This window comes from Rhodamnia argentea, chromosome 1, assembly GCF_020921035.1.
Source record: "Rhodamnia argentea isolate NSW1041297 chromosome 1, ASM2092103v1, whole genome shotgun sequence".
Taxonomy (NCBI): domain Eukaryota; kingdom Viridiplantae; phylum Streptophyta; class Magnoliopsida; order Myrtales; family Myrtaceae; genus Rhodamnia; species Rhodamnia argentea.
Window position 1 is genome coordinate 27,674,476 of NC_063150.1, and position 25,664 is coordinate 27,700,139.

Genomic DNA, 25,664 nt, shown 5'->3' on the forward strand with positions numbered 1-25,664 from the left:
TCATTTAACTTGGATGTTCCATTATTTTTTTTTTCAAGAAAAAAAGGCCGACATATGTATGCCTCCCGCGATTGTTTGAGTTGTACTAATGTTCCAAAATGCGTCGGGAGAAAGTTGTAGACACGACAATCTTAGAAATAACACTTTGTGTTATATAACTCTATGCTATGCTAAATACTAGTAGAAGCATTATGGTTAGCATTATTAGTAACTGAATCTGATGTAACTAAATGAATTTTCTTCTTTTGATGTAATATCATTGCAATGCAAATTTTCTATCGTACAATTTTGTCAGTCTTGATGATGCATCTTCATTCCTAGTAATTTCGGTCAATCTTACCATGTCGCGGTTGTTTATGATTCAGATTGCCTAGGCATGGCTTTCAATGTCGCGAACGCGATGCGGTGCCCGGTGTGCCGGGCAGTGGAGGAAGGAGACTGGAGGACCTTCCCGACCAGTGCTCCTAGGATTGGCAGAGCGGGTGCCCGTGGAACGATTCCGGGATATATGCAGGAGCCACCAGTCGAAATGGTAATAAATAGTCATCCTTATTTGCCTCGAGTTGTTTTGAGCCTTCGATCGTTGTTTTCATGCAATCCTGGATCCTGCAAATTCATATTTGCCCTAATTCTAGAACATGATATGACTAGACTCGTGGCTTCATTCCTTTTGGACTTTGATCTTGGCTTTGCTAGATCACTTTAATAAGTTACAGTTGAAACTGATGGGATAGGGGCAATGTGGTATCCTATTTCACATATGGTGTAATGTGGATTGAGTTATCGCCGTCACTCTGGAATCTGCACTTGAGATTTTAAATTTCTTAGACTTTGTCGTGGAAAGAAATCACTTTTTTTTAGTTTCACAAGCTTTGTCTCGTTCTTCTTGTGATGAGCTTGAGTTCATCTGTTTTTACTCGTGGAAGACGAGGATTGGGGAACTGTATACTTTTGAAGTGCACTGCAAATTAGTTAGAGTTAAAATCTCTTCGCTCCTTCTCTATTCAATGAGCTCTCCAATGTATTTTCATGCAATTTTCAACTCTGTCGAGTTCTTTGCTCCTCCTATCTATTTGGCTCTCTGTCTTCTTAGTATGTTGTTGGAATCCGATTCAACATGATGAAAGGCCACATGCATGTGAAGGAAATTACTCGTTCACATCGAAGAAGGCCCCTATTAAAATGAAATACAAGTTAAGGGGCTTAACTGAACAACTGTTTAGTTTGTGACAAGTGCAAGGGCAATTTTGAGCATCTTGTTGATAACAGAAAGAGAAGGACAGGTAGAGAGAACAGTGACGAGAAAAGGTAAGACGTGAAATGGTTGTTCCTTTCCTTTAAACCCTTGACTTTTAAGCGTTCACCGTATTCGCATGATACCGCTATGGCTTTCTTTGTCCTGATCTGGATCATTGAGAGAGCTCAGTGGAAAGAGACCCTTTGATTTTGATAAGGGAGGACAGTTGATTGTGGATGAGACTTTTATGGAGCGTGTGGAATGGGCTTGGAATTGAGAACGAGATTAAAGAAGTCTACTGTGGAACACGCATTTAACAAGAGCGGAAAGACCCAAAAATAAAACCTCATTTGAATCGGTCACGATCCCTGTATTTTATTTATGCTGTTCTTTTGACCATAGTATGATGATTTTGTCTAATCTCTTGCAACCACACTGTAGCCTCTATAATTGTGCTTCAGTTTGTCTTTAATTGATATTTCTCTTGGGTGATAATGGTACTGTCATACCTGTGACATTGTCTAACACATAGTTGTTTTCTCAAGTCGAATCTTTTGTTGATTTGTGCAGCAGCAGCCACCGTCTGGAACCTATTGGAGCCCTTATCGGGGATCGTAAGTGTGGATTTTCTTTGAGCTTGCAGAATGTTTACTTTTGTCATGTCTGTAAGAAGAGAATGCTTGTTCTGACGATTAGCGGATACTATCTCATGTCTGTAGGAAGCCATCATTGTCAATTTTCTTTTGCTTATATGTCGGATGTCGGTCACATGGTAAATACTAGCGTTACATAGACCTTAACATTCCTTCTTTGGCTCAGTAGCAACTTTCTTAAAGCAACGAATTTCTCCAGTTTTCAATCTTCTATACTATTCCTGCTTATCTTGGTTTAGTGGGTTGTGAGTTCTTGGCTGTCTCCTTTGATAGGTCCAGGCTATTAAACGTATTTGAATCTCGTGCCGTAATCCAACCCAAAAAAAAAATAAAAATCTCATGCCATAAATAACGGTTCTTTCTTGGATACGATTCAGCATGAAATTTATTCTAGAGGAGCAATTTCCACATTGTAATTGAGATTATTTAGAACAAATACGATTGCAGTGCTACACTGCTAGCAAATTTGTTCGCTTGGGGATCTTGTTTTCCACTCCTACTGATATGACATAATTTTGCAGCTTTGCTGATCTCCATCTGAACTCTTTTGTTAGAAATGCAGCTTCTCTTCTTAGATATACTTGTTACTCTTATGTTGTTTCTAGTGAATATATTTTCTTTTGTTAGGAATTTGGGAGGTCACTTGTGGCGTGTACGATGAGATCGAATGCTTAGTCATCAATCTTGATCATGGGTTGGATGAAAAATAGCCTGTGTTTGCACTGACTTCTTTCTATTTAGCTGATTGAATTAGGCTACTTGCTACAGTCTTCTATTTCTTTGCTTTAAAACTCCTCTTCCTTATATTATACAGTGTTTCTCTCCTTCCCTTACAGTATTATTTACTTTTGCAGGTTCAGCGGATATCTGACACTTGGAAGTAAGTTCCTTTGGCCTGTGTGCTGATAAGGGTGCTACCTTCAGTGGATTACTGATTAAGCGCCATATTTTGCAGATGGTGGTCCAATTAGACACCCCTACCGCTTTCAACGCCGCCATAGAGCAACCGCCCACATGATGATGGGTTCAGTTAATGGTTCAGGTCGGGCCTCGGCACCGTCTCATGTGACTAGGAATGATCGTCTTCGTCTTGGCATCAACGGAAGGCCGAATTATGGATATTCATTCCAGGGCAATGTTGGCCCCAATGAACACTATGATCCACTTCCTCATGGGGGGAACAGCATCCGACCTGTTGGACTTGAGGCACCAGAAGTTGCGTTCATGGGGTATCACATTCTCAATAGCAGGTGAACAATTCTTAAATTAGAGGCTCCTCCACGTACATTGATTGGTGACATATGATCATTCTCTGCCAGCATCTTCTCCTTATCCTGTCAATGCTGCACTGTTTCTTGGTAGATACTGATATGCATATGGTGGAGAACAGTTGCTATACTCAATTAGCACGCCCGTATTTTTTATTAGAATGATTTTGTTGGTGAAAAATATTATCAACTCACAACTCAAAGGTGATGATCTAATTCTGTTGTTGGTTACACTTTGTCCTTTGGAGAGCCAGTGCTGGGAGCTTATTTGAACGCTTAGCTGGTGCAGCTCCTCTGGAGCAGTCAATGAACTTACCATCTCCATCCGTGCCCAGCATGATGCATGCTGCAAACAATCGTTCCAGCTCACAGACTGCTTTTCAAGCCGAAGGATCTGGAACGGTCGACATCCAGTTGCCCGACATTGGGGAAGCACTGCTGGCTTTAAGTGCAGATGTTCAGCCGGGAGATGGAACAGATGGCTCCTCCGAGGATATTTTGTCAGATGTCGAGGAACCCGTTGAGGACCTGTCGGAGTGATCGGACAGGGGAAACCAAATGGAAGGTTTGTTTCCGAGCTGATCTCATCCGTGTGTGGGGTCGTGAAGAAGCTGCCTGGGCGAATAAATGATTTCCTGAAGTGGATGATCCGAGCTGGGGGTGGTCCAAGTTTAGGAGAATTTGTCTTACTCAAATCTGGTGATGTAATCGTGTGTGTCTGATTTCACAGAACCGAATTGTTCCAATAGCTCTTAATAAAAATGAGAAGAGTTTGATCCCCTCCATAGAATTTTCGAAAGTGACAAAGAGGGATCGCATCTCTTCCCGTTGCTAATTCATCGATGGGAAGCGATGGGATGAGTTCGCTGGATTCACCTGAGCAGATGTACTCTGTCTTTTTCTCCAAAACCTGATGTCATCATTGGCTTGACTTTCCTTGCTCCCATGAGAAAACACAAATTTAGTTTAGGAGTGAACAAGATGGACTGATTGGACCGGACCAACAGGCTTAGTCCGAATTTTGGAGGTTACTTGTCCATTCCCCGATTCTTCAAGTTGGGACCAATGCCTAAGCGATCCGGTTCCCAATTCTTGAGCGAACCGGACCAATGGACCGGTAACCTCCACAACCAAATTATTATAGTGATGTCAAAATGGGTTGAAAATCCATGTTTTAACCCATATTCAATGAGATGGGTTGAATATGGATTAGCCAAATTTTAATAAATTTTTTACCAAAGTAGTTTTAAACCTATTGTAATTATGTCAATTTAATCCTAAATCTTTTTTTTTTGCTCCAATCAATCCTAAACCTTTTATATTTGTGTCAATTCAGTCCATTTGGTCGAGCGGTGTTAACATGGCAAAATTTTAATAATATTTTAATAATTGTTTCTTTTATCTTTTTTTTTTCCTTTTTAACTTTTATTTCTCATTTTTCCCCTTTCTCCCTTGTGGTCGGCGAGTGTGGCCAGCGGGCTCGTCGGAGTTCACCGGCCATTGGGTAAGGCCAGCCTTGCTAGGGCATCGTTGGCCGTGGCGAAGGGGGCTTCGCCCGTGGCAAGGGAGGCTATGCCCACCTTCGCCGCAGACTAGGGCCATGAAGTCCTAGCCGGCCGTCGATGAGCTCTAACGAGGAGCTCACCGGCTACGGGGAGAAAGGGAAAAAAATGAAAGAGAAAAGGGAAAAAAATGAAAGAGAAAAGGGAAAAAAAGGAAAAAAAAAAGAAAAAAGAAAAAATATTGTTAAAATTTTGCCATGTCAGCATTGGCTGACCAAATGAATTGAATTGATACAAATGCAAAAGATTTAGGACTGAATTAGCATAAAAAAAGTTGAGGACTGAATTGGCACAATTGCAATAGGTTTAGAACTTTTTCAGTAATTTTCCCCTCTTCTTTTCCCTTCTCTCGAAATTGATCCAAGGTCACATTTAGGGCTACCAACTACGAAAAACACTAGAAGCGATATTATTATTGTGTTTCTCTTATTGATAACATTTGCTACACTAAGATCAATTTATGAGAGTAATAAAGTAAATGATGTAGCATGTTTGTATGAGTGTTCAACATTATTCACTTGTAATTTGTTAGGCTACCTAGTATATACTTTTGTAGACCAATGACAATATCTATTTCGATACTTTCGTGTTGACTAAAAATCTCAAAAAAATTTCGACTAATAATTTCAAGGGCATAACAGATAACCTGGTTTTAAATTGATCAATTGGAAACTAAATTCAATAAATTCTTGTTTTATCTTCGCCCCCCCCTCCCCCGCAAAAAAAAAAAAAAAAAAGTGAAGTGGTAGTGATGCAAAACCAAATAGTAGTTTGGATTGATTTTGAAATACTTTTACTTTTGAAACCACCAAGTGCATTATGCTTTTTGCTTGACCTTGTTCTGCCTAAAATTATGCACTTGTATGTGATTGGGAAATTTTTAGGTGCTTTGAAACTGCGATCTTTCCTTTGATTCAAATTAATTATTCACATTAATTGTTATGGATTACATTCAACGTTCAAATAATACATTTAAGGCATATTTGTTTGTCATGATTCGTTCAAATGATTGAACATGTGGAAAGTACTTTAAAATGACCAACTCAAGTTTCGTTCTCTCAAGCGATAGCTTAGTTAAGACACCCTAATAATGGAAAATGTCCAGCTATGATCCTCCACATGTAAGCCCATGGTATGTTTGGAAAGTGATATAGTCTCAAAATATGCCCAAATATCAGTGAGATTCATTTTATTAAATTAAGCCAATCATATAGTAGAAAACGGGGCAAGACTTTGATTACTCCCATCATATAGCACAAGTTTAATTTACTCTTCCTGTGGTTCACTCTAAGATTCTATCCATTCAACGGTTGATGTAATAGGTAAAAAAAATTCATTTTGGCCAATCGGTTCAACATTTCTAACTTCTAATGGCCAATAATCGCACAAAATGTGGCGACTAGCCCGTTGATCAATTAGAGAAATTGTTAGATGAATATTATATATGAGTCAGACTAAATTTGAACCATTGAAATTGACGGGCCTTATCCTATCTAGCGATCCAAATTTAATTTAGTATATAAACCATAGGTTAAAGGAGCAATGTATACATTATTTGTCACTAGTGCCACTAGATAGGGTCTTATCCTATCTAGTGATCCAAAAATTCGGGTATGGTCCGTCTTTTCTTTTGCATGGAATGCACTTCCACCAATGGCTTCCACATGCCAGTCAAAATTATGCATGCCTTGTATGGAGTTGCCTCATTCTCTCATTACCATCACTGTGACCCCCCTCGATTCACATATCATTTCCCTCTTTCATTCTTGCCCCTTTCTCTCTCATTCAAAACCTTAGCAAAGGTTGTGTGTGTTTTCTCATCTTTTGTGTTTGTGTACAAGGAGGTGAAGCAGAAACTCCTTCTGAAGTAAATGGCTTCTACATCAAATAGCACTCTGATCATCAGAGCCAATGCATTATCTATCCGGAGTACCTGATCGTGCGCACCACTGTGGCCTTCGTTATTGCCACACTTTCCATTTGGATAAGTGTTTTGTCTTGTGCAAATCTGCATATATAAACTCATATGTTTTTATTATCCCTTCTTTTCTCTATGTGTCTGTATGTTTTCATTGAGTGCTTCTTCAATTAACATTGTTGTTGTTTTTGTTGAGAGAGAGAGAGAGTTGTTCAAACTTCAAACCGATAAGTGCCATCTTTTTTGCTGTTACCCTACAGACACAAGCACGATTATATGCAGGTTCGTGCATGAAAATGCACTTGCTCAATTGAAAAACGTATAGATGTACGTGAAATACATGTGGTCTTACATTTTATGAATTCGTTGTTGCGAGGATAAGTACACTATCGGTACCATAATTTTTGTACGGCGTTCACTTGAGTGCCATAACTTTCAAAACGTTAACTTAAGTGCTATAACTTTCAAAAATCGATCACTTGAGTGCCATCGCCGACGTGGACGCCGAAAAGATAACAAGGATCCCCAACAACCGACATGGCACGTCGGAAAGTAGATGTAGCACATCGAAAAAGCTGACGTGGACGTCGAAAAAGTTGACATAGCACTCAAGTGAACGATTTTTGAAAGTTATGAAACTCAAGTGAATGTTTTGAAAGTTATGGCACTCAAGTGAACGTCGTACACAAGTTATGGCACTCATGGTGTACTTATCCCCGTTATTGTTGTGTGTGTTTGGTGTTGTGGATTTCTCCGTAGAGATTACTATTTATTTTTGGGTAAGATACATTAGGGATTATTTGATCGAGAATCAAAGATGCTAATATCCGGCCAATTAGATTTGGGACTACTTTATCTTGAGTCGGTGTATCGTAATCCTAAGATCTTTGTCCAAACCACGGTTTTGCAAGCCCCATTGTTAGATAAATCTTCAAAGGAAAAACTATTGATTTCTGCAAAGTTTCCACTATTTTTCTTATGTGTGACGTTTCAAGGTTCCTTTGTTTTTATATTAAGAAAAGAAAAGAAAAGAAAAGAAAGGTAATTTGATTTGTAGCAATTATCTAACCCCTCACATCAATGATGATGCATAGAAAACACATTACCTATATTGAACCACCTGATGGTGTTTTCTCTTGAGTTTATCCTTCGGCAGTAGCGTTCTAGTTTAATCGGACCTAGCCCGCACTCGTTTAAGTTGAGCCCTCTGGTTTTTATTCCCCGCGATCCATCGTTCTTGCTTTAAACAATTGTTTCTGATACTGATTGCGTGGGGCTCGGCTTTCAATGCTGCGAATGTGATGCAGTGCCCGGAGTGCCGGTTGGTGGAGGAAGGAGTCTCGGGGACCTTCCCAACCAGTGCTCCTAGGATCAGCAGAGAGGGTGCCCGTACAATGATCCATGGAGCACACCCATTCAAATGGTAATAAACAGTCATCCTCATTTGCCTCAAGTTGTTTTGGATCTTCAATTATCGCTTTCATTGGATCCTGTAAATTCACATTTGCCATAATTCTAGAGTCTGCTATGATTATAGACTCGGTGGCTTCATTCCTTTTGGATTTTGATGTTGGCTTTGCTAGATCACTTTGATAAGTTCCAGTTAAAACTATTGGGATAGGGCAATATGTTGCCCTATATCGCATATGGGGTAATGTGGCTTGAGTTATCGCTATGACTCTGGTCTCTACATTTGAGATTTTAAATTTCTTATACTTTGGTAGAGATAAATCGTTATTTCTTAGTTTCATGAGTTTTGTCTCCTCCTCATGATAATGAGCTTGAGTTGATCTGTTTTCACTTGTGGAAGACTAGGACTGGGGAACTGTATACTTTTGGAGTGGATTGCAAATCGGTTAGAGTTAAAATCTTTCCATCCTTCTCTATTCAATGAGTTCTCCAACGTTTTTTCATGCAATTTTCAGCTCTATCGAGCTCTTTGCTCCTCCTATCTGTTGTGCTTTCTATCTTCTTAGTATGTTGTTGGACTCCGATTCAACGTGATGACAGGCCACATGTACGTGAAGGAAATTACTCGTTCACATCGAAGAAGGGCCCTATTAAACTAAATTAGAAGCTAAGGGGCTTAACTGAACAACTGTACATTGTGACAAGTGCAAGAACAATTTTGAGCATCATGTTGATGCGTAAGGGGAAAAAAAAATGGAAAGGTAGAGAGAACAATAACAAGAGAAAAGGCAAAACGAGTAATGGTTCTTCTTTTCCTTCAAACACCTTAACTTTTAAGCGAATCATCGTGTTCCCATGATATCACTAAGGTTTTATGTTGGTCTGATCTGAATCATTAACAGAGGTAAGTGGAAAGAGACCCTTTGATAAGGGAGGACAGTTGATGGTGGATGAGATCTTTTATGGAGTATGTGGAATGGACTCGGATTTGGGAACAAGATTAAAGAAGTCCGAATCTCTTTCCATGACCAATCCATCTCTAGGAAAGCTTAAGAAGTTGTCTAAATCCACCATGTCCAAGGGCAGTGCGGATGGAGGTGCACAAACAATATCCTCTTTCCTTTGGCGATAGGTAATTGGTTTTCCAATGTTACTCAAATTGCAATATCAGACAATTTTTCAAAGGTAGAAGGTGATCTACTACCAAGACACCAAGGAGGTGCCGACCATATAGAGAATGAGCTCGAGAACCAAAAAAGAGCTCGGACTCAGTCACCAGACAATGCATCACAACGTTGATAAAAACAAAAAAAGTAAGCTTCTATCATACAAAAACGTATGGTTCTTAGCCAATTCTCAACAATTACATTAAAAGAGGGTTCCTCTCCTTCAATGACCCTCTTGTTTCACTCTTTCCAAATCAACCGAAAACAAAGCGGAGATGAAGGTACATCTCTTGCAATGAAGCTTGCAAAGCTCTATGTGTTTTGCAGGGCTTTTATTCTCTAGGAAGACAAATGAGCTTACTCGGGAAATCATTTTATTCGAAGAAAAATGTGTTTCTATTTTCAAGCTAGGACATTTTCCTAATTTTAAGCATACATATTTTCTTGGAGTGGTTTTTCATTTTCAGCAAATCAAATGCATGAAGACTCAAAATCCCAATTCTCGGAATATAATTTCATTTAAAACAAACACACCCTAAGTTTATTACAATTATATGCACTCTTCATTAATAATAATTGACTCTTTTTATTTTGAACACATGATCTCATTTTATTTATTTGGTTGAAATGTAACCTCATTTTTTTTTGTTTAATATAACAACAAAGTGACCTTGAAACGTCATAGATAAGAAAAATAATGCAAACTTTGCAGAAATCAACCGTTTTTCCCTTGAAGATTTATCTAACAACAGGGCTTGGTAAACTGTGGTTTTAGTCAAAGATCTTAGGTTTACGACACACCGACTAGAGATATAGTAGTCCTAGATATAATTGGCCAGATATTAGCATCTTTGATTTTCGATAAAATAATCCCTCATGTATTTGAACCAAAAAAATAATAATAATAACAATCTCTACATATACCATCCACAACACCAAACACCCACAACAAAAAATGCATGAAAATATAATACTAAATGTATTTCAGTTTTTCAGTATTTCACATAGATCTATGCATTTTTCAGTTGAGCAAGGTGCATTTTCGTGCACAAACCCGCATATACTCGTGCTTCGAAGGGTAATGGCAAAAATGATGGCACATATGAGTTTGAAGTTTGAACAACTGTCTCTCAATGACAACAACAATGTCAATTGAAGAAGCACTCAACAAAAACATACAGACACACTGAAAAAAGAAGGAATAACAAAAACATATGAGTTTATATATACAGGTTTACACAAGACAAAACATTTACCCAAATGGAAGGTGTGGCAACAGTGGAGGGTCACAGTGTGCGCATAGCCGGGTCCTCCAGGTATAGAGGGCATTGGCTCTAGTGATTCATAGTGCTATTCGATGTGGTGGCCATTTTCTTCAGAAGCAATTTCTCTTCACCTCCTTGTTCACATACACAAAAGATGAGAACACCCACACAGACACACAACCTTTGCTAGGGTTTTGATCGAGAGCAAAAGGGTGAGAATGAAAGGGGGAAACGATTTACATATCGAGGGGGATCATAATGATGGTAATGAGAGACTCAATCAACTCTATACAAGGCTTGCATAATTTGGGTTGACATGCGAAAGCCATGAGTGGAAGTACATTCAATGCAAAATAAGAGATAGATCAAATCTAATATGGGTGGGACATTTTTCCATTGTTTTGTTGCAAATTTTATGGGGGGTGGGCCCACAATTTCGAGGATGACATTAGTGACAAATGATGTAGAAATTTCTCATTTGACCTATGGTTTATATACTAAATGAAATTTGGACTGTCAGATGGGATCCTCATCAAACAATTTCTTTGGTTTATTTGAGACCAATGAGGCTCGTTGGCCACATGATGTGCGTTGATTGGCCATTAGAAGTTGGAAGTGTTGAACTAATCGGCCAAAAGTGTTTTTTTTTACTTATTACATCGACCGCATGGATAGAATCGTAGAGCGTCCCACAAGAACGGTAACATAAACTTGTGTTTTATGATGGGAGTTATGGAAATCTTGCCATTTTTGTCTACTATATGATTGGTTTGATTTAATGAAATGAATCTCAATGACATTCGGACATATTTTGAGACTAAATCACTTTCCAAACATACCATGTAGAGGATCATAGCTGCACATTTTCCATAGGGTGCGTCAGTTAAGCTACTCGCTTCAGAGAGTGAAACTTAAGTCTGAACATTTTAACTACTTTCCACATGTCCATCACCGAATCATGACAGACAAATAAGCCCTACACGTATTCTTTGAATGTTGACCGTAATCCACAACAATTAATGTGAAAATTAATTTGGATGAAAGAAAAGATCGCAATTTCAAAGAAAAGATTGCCGTAATTTTAGCTTGCTTGTCGTTACTGTAGAAACCACATTTTCACAACAACCACAACAAATAATTAATTGACATACATTCCCTGAAATGCTGCAGGTCAAATGAAAAATATTTGTGCGTAGCATGTTATCTTTAGGAGCGAGGAAAATCTTTCTCACCATGAGAAGCTCGCTGGAATCAATATGTATTATTTGTTCATCTTTCGCAGCAACTTTGTCATCTTAATTCTTCTTCAACTAGCTCCTCCTTCTTCTCATCGGAGTCATTATCTACTAAGAATGCTTTACTGGCTGGTCAGTTCTTGTTGTTTCGATAATTGCTAGCACATCGACAGTTTATTGATTGGATTTCACTAGTCAATCAATAAGAGATTACAACGAGTGATGCTTCTCAGATTGATAGATCACACTATCTCATACAATCACTCTTTTGTAAACCTCTCAAGGATTGCAACTTTGAAGCTTTCAAAGACAAGTGTATAAGGTAGAAGCCCTCTTAGACTTTGGAATTTTAGATTCACGACCCACTTCGCTTCCACACCAAAATCTACTGTTATACTACTCCACTTCCAATCTAGCCGTTGGAAAGTCTTGGAAGGATCATTCTTCAATCAATGTTAGACATGAATGTTTGGAAAGAATATCTTGTATTTGAAATGTTGTCAATCAAATAAGATGTTTTACAAGATGAGTTGTTTTGCAAAACAATCTTGAATATTGAAGATCAATACCTTCTAAATGTGAATTTTGAGCCGGATCACTAACTGTTGCGATATATACACACACACATTACATATTCTTAGTTTGAATAAACTCCTCAACGAAATGATACTGTTTGAGTCTGATTAGATACCAAGCATCTTGACAATATTCTAGCACAAGCTCTATTGGTCTTCTTATATTATTCTAAAAGATATCCACGAAGTAAATATTCAAATCTTTAGACGCACTATCCAGATGACTATAATCAAAGTTTGAACATGATTCCTCCATAAATATTATCTGAAAATCCTTTCATCGGATTCAATAGACGATATGGAAGATTTTGTCAATCTTCAAAACGTATTAGGAACTCTCTCTTTCTCTCTCTCTCTCTCTCTCATTTTTTTTAGTTAGTAGAAAGATAATAAGCTAATAACACTTTTGAATTTGTATTGTCTACTAGGCCAAACATTTTCATTTTATTGGACACGCATAGTGTGTGACCATATTCTAGTTATATGTAATTAGATGTGATTCTTGAAACTGTATCATATGAGCATAGTTATAACATCTGATAATACCCATTCTATGCTATATAAAAAATTATTAGAAGCATTATAACCGGCATAAATATCAATTGGTAATTGGATCTTATATAATTAAATAAACTTTTCTCATTTAATAGAACATCGTTACGATACGGTTTCTTTTTGTTCCATTTATCAATATCGAGAAATATCATGAAAATGCTATTGTGGACAATCGCTCAGAACGTACTTCGAGCCTGATGGGCTGCCAGGGCATTGTTAGTTACATTTCACGCTTAGAAAACAACATCCCAACTATAAAAAGAAAAAAAAAACGTGCAAGATGCGAACAACAAAGTTTGAAACTGCAATCAAAGAAGAGAGAGAGAGAGAGAGAGAGAGAGAGAGAGAGAGAGAGAGAGAGAATGCTTGAGCAAGTTCGAGGAACTCAATAATTACCAAAGAACCTAAAATTATTGTTATTTGAAGCTATTAAGAGGAGTCATTTACCCAAAATTCCTCATTATATCTTCCACAAATTTCGATCTGATAATTATCATGTCATATGGATCATGCGCCACATATCATTGCAATATCAAAAGAGACAAGTAAACTAACTCAGACTATGATTTCTACAAACTGAGGGACACCCCAAAGGACACATAATCTATCGAAATAAAATCAGAGCATGCGACCGGTTAAATACGAAATAATATATTCGCACATAGCACAAAGTCACATAGCTAGCTTTTAACTCTCACGTGTGCAAATTAGGCATGAATTAGAATTCAAAATACATAAATGATGCGAACAATATATTCCTATTAACTCTCAGGTGTTCAAACAATATACTCCTACTTTATTTTGGAAGTGTTATTGACACAAGCAAACTAAACAAAAGGTAAAATCGTTAAAGGAATAGGAAAATAAAAACATAAAAGGTGGTGAAAGTCGTTTGGCATTGGTGGATGAATAAATCGTAAGTATGTTGCATTAATTTATGCTTATCTAGACATATACAATAAATGGTTTAGGTACATTGAAGGAGAAAACCAAGAGCGGTGACGGTGACTAAATAAGTAGGAAATCCATCTCTTTATTTAGCAAGATATTAGTGATAATTTATTTACATATACCAAGGTATTTATTGGGGGACCTTAGAGAACCAGATGTATAGTCAAATTTAAGATGTTGTCCCTACGGAAACATCTTGAATTTGTCAATATATGCTTTTGTAAATCTTGTAGCCTATTTGTATGAGTGTTCAACATTACTCCCTTGTAATTTGTCAGGTTACCCGGTCTATATTTTTGTAGATCAATGTCAATATACATTTCTGCCATGTGATATTTTCGTGTTGACTAAAAAGCCCAAGTAATTTATGAGTAATATTTTGAAAAGCATAACCTGACCTTAAATTGATCAATTGCAAACTAAACTCAATAAATTTATGTTTGGGCAAAAAAAAAAAAAACTGAATGGGGTAGTGAAACAAAACCAAAATTGATTTTGAAATATACTTTCGAAAGCACTAAGGGCATTATGCTTTTTGCTTGACCTTTTTTTTTTTTTTTTGGTCTGGTCCTATTCTATTCTATATTTTGCTTGACATTGTTTGGCCTAAAATACACACGTGTATGTGATTGGGAAAATCTTATGTGCTTTCAATTGTTTTCTTCCATCCAAATTAGTTATTCACAGTAATTGTAATAATATACGTTCAACATTCAAAGAATACATATAGGGAATATTTGTTTGTCATGATTGATTCAAATGGTTGAAAATGTGGAAAGTACTAAAAAACGACCAACTCAAGTTTCACTCTCTAAAGAGAGTAGTATAATTTTTTTTTTTGGTCGACAAGGAGCATATTTTTTTTGGTCGGAAGAGGAGCATAGTTAATGCACCCTAATAATGGAAAATGGCCAGCTATGATCCTCTACATCCAAGCCGATGGTACGTTTGGAAAATGATTTAGTCTCTAAATATAACCCAATTCCATTAAGATTCATTTTATTAAATCAAGCGCCACTATATAGCAAAATAAATGAAAGACTTCCATTACTCCCCCCATAAAACATAAGTCATCTTACCGTTCTTGTGGTTCGCTCTTTGATTCTATCCATTCAACAATTAATGAAATTGATGAAGAAAGAATTCACCTTCGGCGAGTTGGTTCAATACTTCTAATATATAATGGCCAATAAGTGCACATCGTGTGGGAAACAAGCTCTGTTAATCTCAAATCATTTAGAGCAATTGCTAGATGAGTATAATATACGAGTCAAACTAAATTCCGGCCATTAAAACTGATGAGTCTCATCCCACATGTCCGCCCATTACATGAGAATATTATATGAGTCAAACTACATTTAAACTGTTTAAACCGATGGATCTTATCTCATCTAAATGTCCAAATTTAGTTTAATACGTAAATCATGGGTTAAATGAGTATCCGCAACAAAATAATGGAAAAATGCAACCCTATATCAAATTTGGTCCACCTATTATTTTGCATTTAATACACTTCCATCCATGGCTCCCACGTGCCAATCCAGATTATGCATGCCTTGTATGGAGTTGCCCGATTCTCTCGTTACCATCATTGTGACCCCCCTCGATTTACATAGTATTCCCATCTTTCATTCTCACCTCTTTCACTCTCGATCAAAACCCTAGCGAAAGCTGTGTGTGTCAGTGTGCGTGTTCTCATCTTTTGTGTTTTTGAAGAAGAAACTATTCCCGAAGAAAATGGCCGCTGCCGACCACTGCACCATCTGCATGGAGGGCCTAGCTGTGCGCACCACGGTGACACTCCGCTGCCGCCACACCTTCCACTTGGGTAGGTGTTCTGTCTTGTATAAATCTGAATATACAGACTCATGTGTTTGTCTTTTTTCTTCTTTTCTCTATGTGTTTTCGTTGCGTGCTTCTCTTCATGCTGTTGCTGAGAGAGAAAGAGAGAGAGTTTCGTCGAGTTGTTTAGACTTCAAACTGATGTGTGCCGTCTTTTTGCTGTTACCCTATGGACACATCCTTGAGTATATCCAGGTTTGTGCCCGAAAATGCCCCCGCTTGAATGAAAAACGTTTAGATCTACGTGAAATACTTGTGGGACTTACGTTTTCATTCATGTTTTACTGTGGGTGGTATGCGTAGAGATTATTATTTATTATTGGTTGGGATACAGGAGGGATCGTTTGATCGAAAATCAAAGACGTTGATGTCTAGCCAATTAGATCTAGGACTCCTATACCTTAAGCCCGTATGTCATAATCCGAAGATCTTTGTCCAAAACCACAATTTAGCTAGCCATGTTGTTAGATACATCTTCAAAGGAAAAACTGCTGCGAAGTTTGGACTGTTTTTCATTTGAATGACGTTTCAATGTTCCTTTTTTATTTAACAAGAAGAAAAAAAAGAAAAAAGGAAAAAGAGAGGAGGTTGCATTTCAACGGAATAAATAAGATTATGTGATGTGTTCAAAATAAAAGGAGTTGGACTATTTTTAATGAAGAGTGCATATAATCACAAAACTTAAGGTGTCTCTGTTCGAGTGAAAAAACTTTTTGAGAATTAGTTCTCTAGACATTTAAGCATTTGATTTGTTGAAAATGAAAAAAAAAATATTTATGATTAAAGAAAAGAAGCTGGAAAAACATTTTTCCTAAATATGATTTTCTGGAAAATATTTTCGGTTATCATGGTTACATCGAGTTAATTTCTTCATATTGGCGATAAATCAAAATTGATCATGTTTTTCTTGACGATAAACATATGGAATTTCAAGGTCGACTTCTCAAGGATAAAAGCCGTTGACTATTTTTGTAAAGAGTGCTTATAGTTTTGTAGAATTTTATGAATGAGATACATCCTTCTTGACGTGGGGTTTTATGCTAAGCTCGCGTCAAACCTAATTGCCCATATACCTATAACCCATATTACATATTGGAACTTATACTTACGTACTGAACAAAACATATTACATAGGCACTTGTGTTAGCTATATGGTATGTCTACTTAATACTTATTAGTGCTATGACGTAATCGATATATTCATGTTAAGTTTGTTAACCTAAATTCAATAGTGGCATGGGCTAACCATACATATCGGGATTACCATGGGTCGATATCAATGATCTTGAGTTCATAAGAGGTTTGGGACTGAAAGTCCAGTATCAAATGCTTGGTTTGAGAAACTGTGTTGAATGGCCAAGCGACGTAAAACATGGCATGAATCTCCTTCTTCGCGATGTTGATGACTTCATGATTGATTACCTTGTTTAGACTTACCGTTGACTGTTGTGTCCATTTTGCATCATATCGTTATCTATAGTTGGCAAAAAGTACAAGGATCTACTTTAACCAAAAGGTGATACTAGTCGAGTGGTTTAGATTCATCAATCAATGCGAATGTGAGGTATTATTCATGCAACTTGATCGCCTTGAGCTGTTGTCGTTGCGAGTCTAATTAACTAAATGAAGCTGGATCAAAGTTGGGAAGACATCAACCATAGCCAATAGCATTCCTTAGTATTCCTTTCCACTTAAATTGGATGTTTCATCATTTTTTCTTAAGAAAAAGGGCCGATATATGTATGTCTCACTCGATTATTCATGTTGTTCTACTGTTTCAAAACATGTTGGGAGGAAATTATAGAAAACATGCCGGTCTCAGCAATTTCATTTTTTGTTGAATAATACATTAAATACATGGTTAGGATGATTATCAATAAGTAATTGAATCTGATGAAACTGAAAAAAGAAAGAAAAAGACATGGCTTCTAAAAAAAAAAACAAAGGGAAAAGAAAGAAGAAGATGAAACGACGTCGCTGTTCTCCTGGCACAGAAACTGAAACGTCATGAGAAGAACGTGGATCAGATTGTGAACAGGGGAAGCATGCTGCGGTAAGAGAGAGAGAGAGAGAGAGAGAGAGAGAGAGGGTGAATGCGATGTCCTGATGATGCGTCCTCGTTCCGGGTAATTCCTGCCAATCTTGGATTTGTCTGGATTTGTGAATGTTTCATGCTTTGCCTTGAGTTTATGCATCGGCAATAGTGTTCGTTCAAGTTGAGCCTTCTGGGTGTAATTCCCGGCGATGAGTTGTTTATGCGTTTTTTTTGCGATTGTTTCTGATTTAGATTGCCTGGGCTCGGCTTTCAATGCTGCGGACGAGATGCGGTGCCCGGTGTGCCGGACGGTGGAGGAAGGAGTCTGGAGGACCTTCCCAACCAGAGCTCCTCGGAGCCGCAGAGCAGGTGCCCTTGTTCTCCAGGAATATGTGCAGGGGCCAGCCGTCCGAATGGTAACAAATAGTCATCCTTATTCACCTCGAGTTGTTTTTGCACCTTCAATTATCGGTTTTCATGGGATCCTGTAAATTCTCTGTGATTTTATAATCTTCTATGACTATAGATTCGTGGCTTCTTTCCTTGTGGATTTTGATGTTGGCTTTGCTTGATCACTCCAACATGTTGCCCTACTTCGTATATGGTGTAGTGTGGATTGAGTTATCCCTATGACTCTGGTCTCTGCACTTGAGATTTCAAAATTTCTTCGACTTGGTGTTGGAAACATTTTCCTAGTTTCATGAACTTTGTCTCAGTACTTCTCAGAATGAGCTTGAGTTGATCTGTTTTTACCTTTGGAAGACTGGGACTGGGGAAATGTATACTTTTGGGGTGGACTGCAAAACAGTGAGAGTTAAAATCTCTTCGGTCCTTCTCTATTCAACGGGCTCCCAAACATCTTTTCATGCAATTTTCGGCTCTGTCGAGCTCTTTGCTCCTCCTATCTGTTTTGCTCTATCTTCTTAGTATGTTGTTGGACTCCAATTCAGCATGATGAAAGGCCACATGCATGTGAAGGAAATTACTCGTTCACATCGAAGAAGGGCCCTATTAAAATGAATTAGAAGTTAAGGGGCTTAACTGAAATACCGTAAGTTGTGACAAGTGCAAGGGCAGTTTACAGCACCTTGTTGATATATAAGCGAAAAAAAGAAGAAGAAGGAATGGTAGAGAGAACAATGACAAGAGAAAAGGTCAAACGTGAAATGGTTGTTCCTTTCCCTCATACCCTTCACTTTGTAGCGTTCAGCGTGTTCGCATGATATCACTATGGCTTTCTTCGTTTTGCTCTGGATCATTCAGTGAGGTCAGTGGAAAGAGACCCTTTGATGAGGGAGGACAGTTCATGGTGGATGAGATCTTTTATGGATCATGTGGGATGGGCTTGGATTTGGGAACCATATAAAAGAAGTCTACTGAGGAACAAGCTGGCTCTAAGAAAAGGATGGAGTGAGAATCTTATTGAATCTGACAGGTTTAAGGACTTCAACAATTGAATTTTTCCACTGCTGGTCTTGTTAAAGTGCTTTACACATTGATGACAATAGGAGAAGCTTTTGGCGGTGGATATCTTTCTTCGGAAACTTTTGTGTCAATAACTTGATCTATTTCCATTATCATTATGTGAGATGGGAATGACTCATTTTCTTTCTTATGTGCTCATTGATCTTTTGGAAACTATCAATCGGAAATATGTTTCTCTTGTTGGCAATATAATGTAACCAGAGACTACTCATTCACAAGATTGATATATCTGAAGATAACTTCAACAGTTTCCATCTTTTCTGTTTTGATTTGTGAAAGGATAAATTTTACTATATAGGCCTGAGGAGATGCAAACAAACATTTAACAAGAGCGGAAAGGCCAAAAAGCAACCACATTTACATAAATAATCCCTATATGGATAATACACGTTCTAGTTGGCTGAGCCAACTACTGTATTCTTTTTGCTTCAGATATTCATGACCAAGAACTACTGTATTCCTTTTCGGATAGGCCCTAAAAGGAGAAGGAAGGCGGGAATGCTAGGCATCTAGTATTTGTCTCTATCAAAGCTTGGTGTCCCTGAAAATCTTTATGCCATAGGACTACTCCCTCATCAGTCTTTTTGTTCCTTCCATTCCAAATTGACCTTACAATGGGAAAACACAAAGATGGATACATTTGTGTATCAAGGTTCTCCGTGAAGTCCAAACCTCTCTCCATGACCATATTATCTCTAGGGAAGCTTAAGAAGTTGTCTAAATCTACCATGTCCAAGGGCAATGCGGATAGAGGTGCGCAACAATTTCCTCTTCCCTCTGGTCAAAGGTCATTGGTTTGCCAATGTAACTCAAATTGCAGTATCAGACAATTTTTTATATGTAGAAGATGATCTAGGATCAAGGCACGAAGGAGGTGCCGACTATATATAGGAAGAGCTCAAGAACCTGAACAGAGCTTAGCCTCAGCCGCTAGACAATGCATCTACAATATTGATCAAAGCGTTTACATTCCAAAGTAAGCTTCCATTATACTAATGAGATTCTTATCCAATAATTACATTAGAGGGGGCTCCTCTCCTTCAATAACCCTCTTGTTCCACTCTTTCCAAATCAACCAAAAAAACAAGAGGAAACAGAGAGATGTCAAAACCTTTGTACTTTAGTATCTTTTGCAATAAGCTCTTGTAATGAAGCTTGCAAAGCTCCATGTACTTTGCAGTGCTTCAATAAACTAGGGAGACAAATGAGTTGATAAATGTGGCAATAAACATGACCTGTTCATGAGTCAATTGTCATGACGCACAGTTAAATGTGTAGAGAGAAAGCACCAAAAATGTGACATGACATGATACATTTGACTCAAATACAAGGATGATAACATGTTTTTGTCGAATCAATAATCAATCATTGAACTTTCTAAATTATGATTATGAGGTCGTCAATGTACACGAATTACCTAAAATGAACTCCATTTTTCAAAGAGTCATAAGAAAGAAAGTCTTTTATCACTTCTTTTAGCATGCAAATTTCGAAGCCTTTATGTAACTTTCCAAATATCTACATTGCATGTGAATGCATTGCTTACTCTTGGTAATCTTGTTAGACCATTCATGAAAAAAACCAGCCTTCATACAGTGGCACACGCTTGCTTATTTTGTTAAGCTTGAAAATATAACGTTATGAGTGTAATCATCATAAAGGAAATTAGAGTCCTTTTCTATCTCTAATATACATTTTCAGGGTTAGCCTTAGTGTATCGGTAAAAGGTTGCTCCATTGTAGTTGAGGTTATGAGTCCAAGTCACGGAAACAACCTATCGGAGAAACTAGAGGTAGGTTGTGCATATCAAGTTCTCCTCAAATGCTCAGTACGAGGAGCCTTGTGCACCAGAGCACTCTTTATGTTTCTAGTATGCATTTTGTTAATCTTCCACTTTGTCCTAAATTTAGCTTTCCTGTGGACTATAGATTTTATAAAAGGAAAATGGTCGTCATTCTCTTCCTAGTTCTAGCTTGAATTAAATGTTGCCGAAACTTTTATATGCTGAACTAGTATTATTGCAAGAAGGATGCATTGAGTATCTCCTTGGATACGCTTTTGTAATTTAATGAATTTTGCAGTAATGCATTGCCATCAGAAAACGCGCACCTTAAAAAAGTCCAAGTAATCCCTCCAGGTCGGCATGATTTGTTGGGGTGTTGGAGAATTTGCTGCTCAAGAGTTGGAGAGCACCCATTCAAATCCCGCCAATTGTGTGCAACCTGCTCTAATTCTGGGCTGCTTGCACAAACCAAAGGCCCGGACTTAGTCGGTTCATGGGGCTTGCAGGCCATTCCATGGGCTTCATTTAGCCTGGCTTTCTGCAACCGTACCCTTAGTCATAAAATGAATAGTCAAAGAGCATGTGCCCCGATATTCGAAAAAGCAAAAAGTAAAAGCCACTCCAACTAAACTCATATAAAACCAAGAAGTCAATTTATTGCTTGGAAATTGTAACATAGGGGTATAATTTGTTCTTTGCCATTGTTATAATATCTTATCCTTTACGAATATTGACGAAGACAAGAATTCTCTAGTAGAGCATCAGACTGATATTGGAAGTGTCTTCTTGGACCTTGAATCACATACATCAAAGTTGCATGCATCATCTAGGTCCAACCGAGGCCGGTATTGTTGCTTTGGCTGTTTAATAAAAGCTGGAATGGTTACTGGACAATTATATAGAAAGTCCTGTTCTGAATTGATGCTGAATTTGTTGTTGCCCTTCATGCCTTTCTTTTCCTTGACCATACAGAGGGAACGGTGGAAGAGAGGCTAAATTTTTTAGAGAAGCTGTTATTCAATAAGATTCAATAAAAAAGTAGTTACCGCGACTACTCATTTCTCATGCTTTTCTCTAGAAGTTAAGAAGATGGCTAGGAAAAAATGAATGGTTTTAGCATTCAAAAGACAAAGTCTATGGAGACGTATATCATTTTGGCAATATGATTGGTTAATTGCCCCTTGTCAACCGCGCAATGAGTCATAAGAATATATTTTCATTAGGTATGGGAGAGAACTTCTGCTGGATTACTTCTCTAAAACTGGTCCATCAGTAATAGTAGAATGTTTTTCCCACATATGACTATAAAGGGAGTGGTCTGGAAGTCATTAAAGAGCCCGCGTCATTGACAATCGAGATGATAATAGGCTTATCTGGCTACTATAGACTTCACTCTAAGTTCAATTCATTGCTGCCTCTCGCTTTAGTTTCTCATTATTCCTTTGTTTAATGGAAGCTCTTTGAATTGGTCAAGACCTCCGTATTTTTTTATGCCGTTATTTTGACCAAAGTATGATGATTTTCCTTTGTGCTTCAGTTTGTCTTTCATTGATTTTGCTCTTGGGTGGTAATTGTACTGTCATACCGGTGACATTGTGTAATAGACAGTTGTTTTCTCAAGTCAAATCTATTGGATTTGTGCAGCAGCCACCATCTGGAATTTACTGGAGCCTTGATCAGGGATGGTAAGTGTGGATTTTCCTTGAGCTTTCAGAATGTTACTTTTGCATGTTTGTAAGAAGTGTAAATGCTTGCTTTTACAATTAACGGTTACTATCTCTTATATAATTTTTTGGAAGTTTTATTGTTAATTTTCTTTCCCTATATGTCTAACCTTGGTTACGTGATAAACACTAGTGTTGCATGACCTTAAGCTTCCTTTTTGGCTCAGTAGCAACTTTCTTGGAGCAAACAATTTCTCCAATTTTCAATCTTCTTTACCTGGTATAATTTTCTTGCTTATCTTGATGATCCTCAATAACAAAGGAGAATTCGAGGAATTGCAGAAATAGTGAACTGGCTTGTATTGTGTACAGCTAGCTACGCGTTTGGTTTTGGTACTCTGATTTATGTGATCATCAGTTAGTACTATTGAGTTTTTAACCTTTTGGAGAGTACGTTGTTAACACTTGATGCATTAGCAGATGTTCATTATTTTTCCTCCTATTATAAGTTTATCAGTTTCCATAGAAAGCCAGTTAGGTGCATCATCACTTCTACATGCATTGCGAGTTTATTATGGACAAAAACATGAGTTTTTGTGTCTGAACTCTTCATCAAATTGTTTGATTGCGTCAGGCTGTGTGGCCTAAGTAGGAACCTTTCGAATAGTTGTCACCTATTCCATAAACAAGTTAGAGAAATTTGTAAGTTATTGTCCCATCTCTGGTTGGACTTCAGCAGAGGTCCTATGGTGGAGTGGGTAGTGAGTTCATGGCTGTCTCGTATTTGATATTCCAGGCTCTTAAACAGATTTGAATCCCAAGCTATAAATAATGGTTCTCTCTAGGATACAATTCTGTGGGAAATTTATGTAAGAGGAGCAATTCCACATTGAAATTGAGGTTATACCAAATAAATGACATCGTAGTGCTAGGCTGCTAGCAAATTTGATGGCTTGGGGATCTTGTTTTCCCTCCTACTGCTGTCACATAATTTTGCAGCTTTGATGATCTCCATCTGAACTCTTTTGTTAAGGAACAAATTTTCTTGTCTAGAATGCTTGTTCAGATGGTGGCCTGTCGGCGTGTTAGGAAAATTTAACTGGAAAGAAGTCCCTTTGAGGTCATTACAGTTCCTTGCATTACTTTTACATGATTACCAAGGTCCTCATAAAAGGATGCATCAGATTATGCAAAAGAACATATGGATACTTTAGTCTAGCGTTCTTCATCAATACTCAAAAGAAAAAGGGCTCATGTGCCGACGAAATGAAGTAAATATTGGAGGCAAGACTGCTATAAGAAGGGGACGTTGAAGTTCTTATTCTTTCTACTTCAATTTTTTCCTTTTTATCCGCTTTCTTAGCACAGTGGCATTTTTTTTATATTTATTTTACCAAATGAAATGCAGATAAACTCTGGAAAGTTTTCATTGAAGTAAGTAGTTGCAAAAGAAAAACGTAAGTATTGGTTTTTGACAGAAGAAAAAAGCAAGTGGTTGCAAATTAAGATAAAGAACACCAGAAATGCAGCATCTCTTCTTGGATATACTTGTTAGTCTGATGTTATTTGAAGTGAATATATTATCTTTGGAGTTAAAGAGGTCATGTGTGGTGTGTATGATGTGATCAAAAGCGTAGTCATCAATCTTGATCATGGGATGGATGAAAAATAGCCTGTATTTGCAATGATTTCTTTCTATTTTATGATTGTTTTGTATGGAAAACATTGCTAAATTCTAAACCTGCATGCTCCAGGAAAGCTTGATCTGCGGTATCTGGGACATTTTTTTGGGGTTTTGCCTTTTGGTTCAGACTAGTTATTTGACCATACCAAAATAGTTAGATGTGTCCACACAGTGGTTTGGAATACTAAAAGAATACACATTGGTATTTAGCTAATTGAATTAGGCTACCTTGCTACAATCTTCTGTTTCTTTGCTTTAAAACTCAGTTTCCTTATATAGTGTTCTCTCCTTCCCACTTAAGATATAAGTTTACTTTTGCAGGTTCAGCGGATCTCTATCACTTGGAAGTAAGTTCTGGTGGCCTGTGTGCTGATGAGTGTGCTAGCTTTAGTGGGTTTCTAATTAAGCGCTATATTTTGCAGATGGTGGTCCTATTAGACACCCCTACTCCTTTCAATACCGCCGTAGAGAGACCACCCATATGATGATGGGGTCAGTTAATGGCTCTGGTTGGGCCTCAGCATCGTCTCATGTGACAAGTATCACTCATCTTCGCCTTGGCGTCAACAGAAGACCGAATAGCGGATATTCATTTCAGGGTAATGTTGGCCCCAATGAACACTATGATCCACTTCCTCAAGGGGTGAACAGCATCCAACCTGTTGGACTTGAAGCACCAGATGTTGCGCTCTTGGGGGAGCCCATTTTCAATAACAGGTAAACAATTATCAAATTAGAGGCTCCTTCATGTTCCCAAAAACATCCTCCTCATTATTGATTGGTAATAGTTGATCGTTCTCTTATTTTATGCCAGCATCTTCTCCTTGTCCTATCAATGCTCCACTGTTTATTGTTAGATACTGATATGTTTATGGTGAAGAACAGATGCTACACTTAAGTAGCACTCTTGCATTTATGCCCTCCGTCCTTTTTTTTTCTCAGCATGATTCTGTTGGTAAAAAATATTGCAACTCAAAACTTAAGGGGTGATGATCTAATTCTGTTATTGGTTACACTTTGTCTCCGGAGAGCCAGTGCTGGGAGCTTATTTGAACGCTTAGCTGCTGCAGCTCTTGTGGGGCAGCCAATGAATTTGCTACCATCTCCACCAGTGCACGCCATGATGCATGCTGCAAACAGCCGTTTCAGCTCAAGTGGCCTGCTACCATCTGAGCAGATGGCTTTTCAAGCTGAAGGATCTGGAACGGCCAACATCCAGCTACCCAACGTGGGTGAAGTTGTGCTGAGAGATGGAGTAGATGATTCAGAGGATATGTTGGCAGATGGTGAGGAATCCATTTGAGGACCTATCAGAGTGATTGGACAGAGGAAATCAGATGGAAGGTCTGTTTCTGAACTGATCGCCGACATTAGAG

At 38.0% G+C, this 25,664-nt stretch overlaps 1 protein-coding gene across 6 annotated transcripts in view; it reads left to right on the forward strand.

Moving 5' to 3' along the window:
- The window catches only part of LOC115751743, a 91,680-nt gene that overhangs the window by 17,811 nt on the left and 48,205 nt on the right, over positions 1-25,664 (forward strand). The window contains exons 1-6 of one of the 6 annotated variants that reach the window (XM_048272112.1): positions 17,714-17,763; positions 17,925-18,088; positions 22,585-22,625; positions 24,610-24,635; positions 24,711-24,713; positions 24,887-25,005. In XM_048272112.1, the coding sequence (XP_048128069.1) occupies positions 17,731-17,763; positions 17,925-18,088; positions 22,585-22,625; positions 24,610-24,635; positions 24,711-24,713; positions 24,887-25,005 (386 nt within the window). In that variant the 5' untranslated portion in view covers positions 17,714-17,730. Of the gene's footprint in view, positions 1-298; positions 321-17,713; positions 17,764-17,924; positions 18,089-22,584; positions 22,626-24,609; positions 24,636-24,710; positions 25,006-25,664 lie in introns of those variants that run through there. The other 5 variants (XM_048272109.1, XM_048272106.1, XM_030689718.2 and 2 more) reach the window with 5 other exon arrangements.